Source organism: Chrysoperla carnea, chromosome 4, assembly GCF_905475395.1.
Source record: "Chrysoperla carnea chromosome 4, inChrCarn1.1, whole genome shotgun sequence".
Taxonomy (NCBI): Eukaryota; Metazoa; Arthropoda; class Insecta; order Neuroptera; family Chrysopidae; genus Chrysoperla; species Chrysoperla carnea.
In genome coordinates, this window is record NC_058340.1 from 49,770,116 (window position 1) to 49,780,857 (window position 10,742).

At 28.4% G+C, this 10,742-nt stretch overlaps 1 protein-coding gene across 1 annotated transcript; it reads left to right on the top strand.

The window, feature by feature from the left end:
• The first annotated feature begins 1,590 nt into the window (after positions 1 to 1,590).
• On the top strand, positions 1,591 to 6,165 carry LOC123298123. Its single transcript, XM_044880031.1, has 5 exons — positions 1,591 to 1,644; positions 1,795 to 2,184; positions 2,247 to 2,482; positions 3,700 to 3,887; positions 5,531 to 6,165. The coding sequence occupies exons 2-5, from the start codon at positions 1,972 to 1,974 to the stop codon at positions 6,004 to 6,006; spliced, it is 1,113 nt and encodes a 370-aa protein (XP_044735966.1). The 5' UTR covers positions 1,591 to 1,644; positions 1,795 to 1,971; the 3' UTR covers positions 6,007 to 6,165.
• Positions 6,166 to 10,742: the final 4,577 nt, after the last annotated feature.

Sequence of the window (10,742 nt, forward strand, 5' to 3'; positions counted from 1 at the left end):
TCAAAAATTGGAGTACAAAAATTTTAAAGCTGTACTTTAACTGGGCAAGCGCTTTTAAAAAAGAAATAAACTTTTCCAGAATTTTTGTAATTTTTAGCGATGATCTTGTGAGTCACTTTAGCTGGTACCAATGATTGTGGAACTACTGTAAAAGATATGAAAAATTTCAAAATTTATTCTGTTCTACAGGTTTTTTCCTGCGGTAAAACTTCATTTTATCACTCTTTTTTTTAAAATTTAAAAAATTGACTTTCTTTTTCGGATAAATTACTGCTGTAAAAAAATATCGCTAAAAATATATATCGCTGAAAACTACAGTCCTGACCGTTTCTGTCTCTTTTTACTATTGTAACCCTGTAACTGTGTTTATTATAGATAATCCATGTAAGGAATTATCTCTTTTCTTTTTAAAATGACCAGAATCCGAATGGTGCTGAATTGAACCACTTGCCGTCTTTACGTAAAAATGACATTCACTTCAATGAAATCTCATTTACGTTTTACGCAGACGTTTATCAGTGACTTTGGATCACTTCAAAGTTCAAACTGTTCAAATCAACAACATTCTATTATATGATTCAAAACGTAAACAATAAAGTCTTCGAGATTATAAGTAATTACAAAAATTTTAATATTTTTTTACTATTAACATTTTAACAATAAGCGTGGTAAAGATGCAGCTGTTAGGGATTACCCGTTACGATTTTTATTTCTTTGAATACTTCGACCTAATCAGTCATACTAGTTAGCTCGATTATTTTTATGTAAATAGAAAAATATTTATTTTACAAAATATTAATTCTGTATTAAATCATTACAACAAACACATAAGGTAGTCAAAGTATTTTTCGCGTACCTACTTTTTGGATTCAACTCTATTTCGTATTTATGGGGATTCTCTCGTGTGCGATATGATGAATTCTCACAACACAACAGATATCTCGCCGTCTTTGACTAATTTTGTTCAGGTTAAAAAATAATAAACATTGAAAAATATTTGCTTCACTACTCACATTTACCTAATGTGAGTCGAACCCAAATAAAGATAAATTTTTTTAAATAGGGTGTGGGGCTCCGGGAATGTCATACTTTTGGGTTAATAATATAAATTTATTTACATTAGTTATTCGACTTACACCTATTCTTTCTTCCATAGATCCCATAGATTTCATAAAAGATGTTGAACAAACTATTGTTTTAAATTTTCTGGTTGAAAGATTTTACAAATATGAAATATGTAACACTGTATCGTTATAGGTAAGGGGGCGTGAGAATAAAAAGAATAACATTCTTTCAAGAAGAATACCAAAAGTAGAAGCAAAATGAGAAAAATTTTTATTAAAAGTATTAGATAATAAATATTTACTATACATTAATATTACAGAATAGATATAAAAACAATTACGAAAAAGGTTATCGTTAGGTATTTAAAAAAAAAATGAAATTGATTACAACAATAACGTTTCTCTGGAAACTTTTGAAAAGAGTTATTTTAATTGACGAAAACAATTTTCTAAAACGTAAATAAACATTAAAAAAGGTAGCGTAGTTCGTAAAGCAACTGTTAATTTGTGCGTATTAACGGTTGCCAATTATTCATTCATAAACATATCGAACAGGTGAATATTGTGCAGAACAGCTATCGTAAGTTGATCATTAAATTTAATATTTTAAACGAAATAATTATTAAATATTACCTTTAACAACATTTATTTGCGTAAAAATAATTTGACAATTTACATTTTCACCTAAGTTTTATTGCAAGTTGTATAACTAAGTTAAAATTTGTTTCAGGTGTACTGGTTTAAAGAAGAAAGCAATATTGCGATACCAACTTAAGGTTAAAGTATTTGTGAGTTTGACATATTATTTTTGACACGTTGTCAGCTGTCAAGTACATTCCCTTATTTATTATTTACTGTTATTTTTAGTAAATAAAATTTATTTAATTTGTTTTAAATGTGATAAAAAATGTCTCATTATGTATCAAAAAAACGGGATGCTCGAACAACGCAACGACAATATGAATTAATGTTAGATTTTATGATAAAACACCCAGATATAGCCTCGGGTCGACATGCTAATACGAAACGAGCAAATTATGAGAAACATTGGGAAGAACTTGCACACGTTTTAAATTCGGACACTGCTGGACCAAGTAAAGCAACTAGTAAATGGATGAAAGTAAGTTTCTAATAATTATTTATTTTCTCTTCAATTTGTTATGTATGTTAAAAAATTTATAGTGTTGGTCGGATTGGAAGCATAATACTCGCACTAAGAGTGCAAAAATACGACAATTTAAAGAAACTCCTGCTGATGGACGTTTCCCTTGTTTGTTAACATCATTGGAGGAACGTTTATTGAAATTAATGGCCTCGTTTAAAAATGAGAGTAACGAATCATTCATCTGTAAGCAAGAGCAATTTGATGGCTGCCCAGATTACGAGATTGGATCAGATTTGAGAACATTTTTTACACAGTATGTTAATATTTATAGTTTTTATTAATTATTAATGATGACTAATCGAATTTGGATTTGCCATTATGTATCTTAAGAAAATTCGAATTTGTTATATTTAATAAATATGTTTAAAATTAAAACAAAACAGATTCATGACATTGTCATGATGACAATCTGTCATTTAGTGTGACGTACAGGAATTTGATAGATATATTGGTTTTTAATAAATATATGATCAAACTTTTAAGATAATAGTATTCTGCTTTAGGAGTTACGAATGTGCTTACTTTTGATGAAGTAATATAATGTTAAACATAATTATCTAGTCAAATTACACTTTGAAGGTTACAAAAATTCCCATAGAGCTAAAAATTGGTATGAATGTTCAGAATACTATTGTAAATGAATTGTGAAAAGTCCCCATCAATCCCCCTTTTGCTCTGAAACTCATCGTTTTGCTGAAAAACGCGAAAAGCCTATTTTTGCAAACTTCCCCCCTCAATAAAATTTTTTGCACAAGGGGGATTGATGGGGACTTTTCACAATTCATTTATAATAGTATTCTGAACATTAATACCAATTTTTAGCTCTATGGGAATTTTTGTAACCTTACTTATATTTTATGGACTAATTTGACTGGAAAATAAGGAAAATGAAGCATTTTATATAACCTGTTTTATCATTATGATAATTGTCGAGGGTCCTCCAAATTAATTTTTGTGTGTGTTAATATCAAAATATGTTTATGATGTGCCAAATATTGCCTATAAAGACATTTGGGTGGGGCAAGTTGACAGAAATTTTTATCGTAATCTCCCCATAAAATTTTATCGATAAAATATTTTTTTGGAACAAACTTTACGTATTCACCATTATTTTATAAGTGTTAAAAAACTAATTTTTTCCCTAAATGCATCATTTTCGTAGAAGTGTTTGTATGACCTTGCAGAATTTTTAACGTAGCGGAATCCCTATCAAAACACTTTGTAATAAATTTCGATTTTTAACTTTTTTACGTCCCGTTTATCCATAAATTCTGTTAGTGATATTCTACGCTTGTACAAGTTACCATAAGCAATTTTTGCCTTGTTAGAACAAAAAATTTTGTTGTATAGGGTATTCGAATTTCAACGATACATTCCAGACTGAATAATTCAACGGAATCATATTAGATCATCGTAGATAACTCATTTGAAACGAAGATTTTATTTTTAATTTCAAATTATTTTTAATAGAGTACAGCAATATTCAGTTAAGCAAGAAGTAGAAGATCCCGAAGAGGACATGTCAGAAGATAGTTCAGATGATGATACTCCATTTAACACTGCTGATTTTTGTATTCCTGTTATAGCACAGGATGACGAACAATCACCAAATGTTGAAATTAAATCAGGAAATGGATTATCTTCAGCTATTTCAATTGGTGAGAAATTTTAATATTACTTTAAATTAACCCTTCATTATTTCGATTGTTATTTAAAAAAAATTAAAGCTACATACCATTTTTGGAGCACTTAGAGGGATAATTATTTCTTTTCTTTGCGTTTAGAATTATTTTGCACAATTTTTTTTCACTAATGCCAAAATAAATCATAGCCTCCTTGTTTACTGAAAATAGTTTTACGGTATTAATTTATAAACTAATTAAATTAAAGGAAAATTTGGTTTTATTTTAATTTAATTATTTTCTACAGAGATTTTTTCTTGTTTAATTTCGTCAATTTATCTAAGAATTTTTCGAGAAGGTTTTTGGTATTTACTCCTGTAATATTCATTGAGAAGTAGCTGAATAAAGTTTGAAGTGTCCATTTCATCTGTTGGGAGTATTTTATACGAGACCTTTTAAATAAAAAAAATAATTTTTTTTAAATTGATCTTTTTATAATAACAAAATTCTAATAAACACTAAACTATATGTGTAACTTCTTAAATTACTGCCTCAGATAGGTCTACAGTGTGTCCCCATTCATTCTTCATAAAAATACTTGATAAACGAGAAATTCAGTAACCAAAAAAATCATTTACAAAAGATTTTCAATCCTGCTGCCAATACTTAAAATAAAAAATAAAATCAGATTAAATTAAAATCGTTAATCAGGCTACAGGATTTGCCTAGATAAATACAAAAATTATTAAAAGAGAAATAACATTTATCACACTGGGGTCATTAAGTCATGCAATTTTCAAGATTTTTAAATTCTTCCCTACTCCTATGTTATTATTGGAAATTATCTATTATTGGAAAACTGAAAATCGTTTGCTATCGAAGGAAATGTGACTTAAAAATATGTCATTATTGCATTTAATCGAAAGAAAATATGCTAGCTTTAGAAATTTTTTTTAGTTAAGAACAATAAAGGACATTCGTGTTTGTGTTAATAACTTTTAAGCTAAGGTAAATTTTCAAGATCATTAGAAGATCATGGTCAAATGATCTTGAAACTAGAATTGCAGGTCAAAGCCATGATTCTTTCGATTAAATGCAATAATGACATGTTTTTAAGTAGCATTAATTTCGAAATCTAACGATTTTCGAAAAAAATTTTAAATAAAAAATGTTGGTTTTTTATGAGAATCAATTTTCTAATTTAAAGTGTTATTCTATCTCTTTAATACAATTCAACTAAATATCTAAAAGGAAAAAATTAATGCATTTTTGAAATTTTCCACAATTTTTAATTTTATTAGGTTGTAAAACTTTGTAAAAAAAAATCGTCCTCTCAGGGGCGTACCTAACCCTCATTTTTGGGAGTTAGTTGAGGGTTTTAATCAGTTTTTTACAATTTTAATTTAATGTCAAAAAATGATTTACCCTATCAAACTCTGCAACTTTTGTTAAGTTATTTTTTGATTGGTTAATCACAAAAGAAGCTATAATCATAATAAATTTAAATGGCAAATCTCCTTTAGGTTAGGTTAAGTTAGAGTGGCTGTCCTGGGGTGGGACACACTTAGACCATAGGGTCCGATGTGATACCGTAAATGGGTTAAAATTGCGAATCTCCCTTAAAAACATCTTGTTGGCGAAAATATTTATAAGGCTATAATATAAATTTTTCTTTTAAGAAACATGGAAGAAACGAAAGCGTTTATATTCTGATACATCAGTACATTCACATGACTATCAATATCAAACATCAACACCAAATAATTCTGATGCAACAAAAATAATAAATATTGATACAACAAATAATGACGATAATGTAAGAATAAAAGATACATTAAATCGTATTGCAAATGCTGTTGAACAAAGTGCAAAAGCAAATGAGCGTTGTGCAAATGCATGTGAACGTATTGCGAACTTATGTGAACGTGTTACATCAGCATGTGAACGCAGCATCAATTTAAATGAAAAATTGATTAGTGTTTATGATCGTAATGTTAAATTACATGAACGAAATATACTTACAACAGAAGCAATAAAAAAAACAACTGAACGGCATGCTGAATCAACTGATAAATTGGTTGAAATCGTTCAGAATGTGGCTGAACAATCATTTGATGTTCTTAAGAAATATATCGGACAAAATAGTATAAGATAGCGATGTACTATGGTTTTTTTTTATATTACTTTTTGCATGCTTTTGTAGAATATTATTGATAACATTTTTAATTATTGTTTAAATCAATTTCCACTTTACTGTAAGTTTATGCTTAAACAAGTGTAACTTATTTTAAGTGATATAAATCAGTCCACTAAAGAGTTTAATGCGTTTTATTAATTCATTAGAACTGTACAATACTAATGGGATTTAATTCCAATATCAGCTGAAAAAATTAATTGTGGTTTATGGATGGTAGATGTAAAGATGACCGACCGTATACATGTGGTCCTTAAATAGAGGAAATTTATAAGATCGCCTTTGTAGAATTATCTGTAATTTTAAACTATAAGCTTACTAAGAGTCTTGTTTTCATTTCTGTATTTTTCAAAAAATTAGGAGACATAGAACTCAGGTAATTTTTGCTATAACCATGGGAGAACCAAGGAATTTTATCAGACCGATTTGATCGCCGCCCCATATCAGCAATATGTTGGCGTTTAAAACAGCTTATTAAATAAAGTCTTGCAAAAATATTCAAAAGTCTGATTTGATTGACAATTACAAATTCGAATAAACTAATCTGCTAATTCTAAAATATAGTAAAAGAGCATTTTGTATAGAGGGTCATATTTTGTTGACTGTGGCTCATAGATTGTTCAGTTAGTAAAAAAAAATTGAATAACAATTCATAATTAATATCAAGTCACGTGTTGAAAAATTATATGATGTATTCGTAAAATATTTGTGTCTTGAACTTGAATTATTTTCTAATTTAATTTGTTTATTTATGAATAATAATTGGTTTCTACCAAATGGATCATGATTTTTTGTGTGCTGTCAATTTATTTGGCAGAAGATATTTTCTTAAGACAGTATTGTCAGTTTATTTTTATAATTCAAATGTCTGCTGAACTGCGTTAAATTTTCTTAATATTGGAATAGAGTTTCACTTTTATATTATTTTTGTTTTTCTCAAAGAAATTACAAAAATCTTGCTTATATATTAAAACTAACACATTCGCAGTAGTTACGGCTTACCATTTCGTTAACCAACGATATTGGCTTATTTATAACTACGCTAATTATATTTTCATATAAAATTCAATGTTCAGATTTTGCATTCAGACTTTGATATTTAAAAAAAAAGTATGAATTATTGTAGGTTTTTGAGCTTTCACCAAAACAATTAATTTTTATATTAGTATAGTACAACTTCAAGGAATCGATATAATTTTCTATTTTTAACTAACTCTTCGATGTTTATAAATTTGAAATAATTAAGCCGTCCATCATTTTGTAACATTGGCTTTACATTAATTAGCATTAACTTTATTTGGACTGGAAAAAATTGTATAAAACATATTTAATATCATCTAAAAGTAGAGGGTATGCGTTAAATCGAAGCATGTCACTTCTTTTTTTTAAGTAAATCCTCGAATTCCATTAGAGGCGATCATTACGTGAAATGGTTTTAAGAAAAAACGTTGAGGTTAATATTTTGTAACAACTTTTTTCAAATTTTGAATATTTAGAAAGTTTTTGAACTGGTTTTTGAACAAGATGGCAATCATTCCTTTCGAAAACTGAAGGGGGAAACTTAATTGAAGTATGTTGGGAACATGTCCTGTCTTCGATTTACCGCAAACTTCTATGTACCTTACTGGATTAATTTTATTTTATGGCTTTAAAGCTAAAAATTTAACTTTGATCAATTTTTGTTTTAAGCATAAGCTGTTAACTTTATTAGTTCTGTTATTACGAATAGTAAAATAGTAAAGAAACATTAGAGATGTGATGATTCAATTAAAGACATTATGATTCGAGAGAGACTTGAGAGCTACAGAGGTCCTGTAACTCATTAATAAAAAATTACTTGCCCATTTTACTCTAAGGAACAATTATAATCCCTCGAAATTTTGTAGCAAGTTGTAAGCTAACAAATGAGGCCACTTAATTAAGTTATTGACGCAATAATTAATTTTCGTGTGAATTAACAATAAACATTTAAAAAAAAATTCCAAAACATTCCAAAAAAAAAAAAAATATATATACATTCCATGAAATAATTCAATAATATTCTACAAACCATTTTGATTATTTTATAAAATCGAATAAATGAATAATTCATATTTAATGAAGAAAATAATAAAATGATGAAAAAAGCAACAACACCTTACAGGGTATATATATACACACAAATATAGAAAAAAAAGTCAAAAGAATAAAAAATAAAAGATTTTGGATCATGACACAAAGGCTGTGCAAAATAATGCTCCATTTCATAGTTCTTAAAATAAAAGTTGTTATATAAGATTTATATATGAGAAGAATATATAATATATTTTACTGATTGTTATTTATATAGTAAACAAATAATAAAACTTAGGGAGTTTTCATTTGAAGAGTATATATCAATTGATGTAGTGCAAGCGCTGGAACGGGTTCTGAGGATCCCAAGGGTTTAATTAAAATATATGTCGTTTCCTACCTATATTTTTTGTAATCCATTGAATCTATTTTTGATGGTTTTGACTTCGGTCAGTTTGAAACCATAAAATTCTCCTCTATGGCTCAAAACATACGAAATGACCTATATATCGAGTACCTCGAGTAAAAGGTAATTTTCTATTTCAAACCACAAATCAGGTCATTTCTTATATTTTTTTTCGGGAATTGCAGTTTGCTGAATACTAATCTAAGGGATGAGTATGAAACCTGCAAAAATTGATTCTACGAATCAAAAAAAGGAGGAAATCGTAAACCTTTTGGTGATCATAGAACTGCTGTCAAAGTCTGCACTAACGTTATGTTACAATTTTTAAATATCTAATGTTTTCAGGTTATTCTTTTATTTTTATTTAATTTTTTTGGGTAAACATTCTTATTTTTTGCACATTTGCACATCAATGAAAATGTTTTTAATATATGTAAAATCTCGAGAATGTTAAACGTTATATTTGTAGCATACATTATGCCTATTTCTAAGTCAAAAACGACTTGTTTTTTATTCCGTTTAATCGAATAGTTAGTAGTCATTTGATGTTAGTTTTACATATATTGACAGTTAAAATGTGTGAACAGATGAATGATTAGAGTTCGAGTAATATAAAGTTTAAAGTATGCAAGATTAGTTCAAAAATCGAGAAATATTTAATTTAATACAATTATTAATAAGCCGGAAGAAAGGGTCGAAAGAAAGGCTGGGGGCATAGGGCCCCAGTGGGGGGCATATGTAGCCCTAATTTTTGTAAAATGCTTATTTTGGCTTAAAACTGTCATCTAGTTGGTATTTTTAGTCGCCGTTTACGAATCCGATGTCTGATTAGACTATTTCTGTCACGTATTCTAAAAATCATGCCATTTTTGACACGAATTACCACTTTTTGGGCACAAAAACGAAAACTAAGTATTTATCATCCAAAATTTGCTCTATTAAAAATTTTTTTTGGCCGCTGATTTTGAATACGATATCCGATTACACGGATTCTGCCCCTCTTTCGAAAATTGTGCCATTTTTGGCCAAGAATTTCATTTTTTTTTGCCACAAAAAATGCAAATTAAATATTTACTGTCGAATCTGTGCTCTAGGAGGTATTTTTGGTTGCTCTTTACGAATCCAATGTCAGATTACACGGATTCTGCCACGACTTCTGAAAACCGTGCCATTTTGTTCAAGAATTTCATTTTTTTGGCACAAAAACGGCAAACTAAGTGTTTATTAAAAATGACACGATTTTCGGAAGAAATCATAGAATCCATGTAATTGGACATCGGATTCGTAAACAGCGGCCAAAAATACCTCTTAGGACAAAGTTTGGGCAATAAATACTAGTTTGTCGTTCTTGAAATGTGAAAAAAAAGTGAAAACTTCTTATTGGCCAAAAATAGTACGATTTTCGGAATACGTGACAGAATTCGTTAAACTGATGTCAGATTCGTAATTAGCGACCAAAAATACTTCCTAGATAACTGTTTGGACGAAACTACTTAGTTTTTGTGCCAAAAGTGGAATTTCAGGTCAAAAGTGACACGATTTTTTAAAAACGTGACAGAATTCATATTCTTCCAGTTACTTTAAAATCTTAAGGGCTTAATAAAAATAATATATTACTTGTGGTATATTCCTGAAATTTAAATCAAGGAAGCTTGACTTATTTCTGGGAAAACCACAATCGACATTTAATTGAGTTATTATTCTATGGCTTCAACCCACATATGCAATTTGTTTTTTTTAAATATTTTTCTTAATTTTGCTTTGACTCAAAGTTTAAAATCAAATAATGCACAAGTCATGTTATGTTGTGGTATGCGCAACTTCAATTAACTATAGGTAGCACTTTAATGGCGGTTGAAGATTGTATAAACATCTATCTCCATGGTATAAACAAACAAAAAACCACAGGACATATAATTTATTTTAAATCATTCACAACTCTAGTTCGCAAGTCAATCAGTAGAAATTCCCTTTTTATGATATTTAATTATATGTTCTAAAATAATGTTTACACCCTCCTCTCCATTTCATATTTCAACCAGTCAAGGCTAGCTTTATTTTGGAGTCGCGAATTTCAAGTACAAGATATGCCAAAATATTTTTTTAAAAGTACATAACATTCTCAAGAGTCGAATAACAACGTCTTCTAAAAAAAACTGTGCCTTAAAAAATTGAAACCAAACTAACTATAAAATAAGAAATGAAACCCGAAAATTAATTGACTATAAATTGTATATCG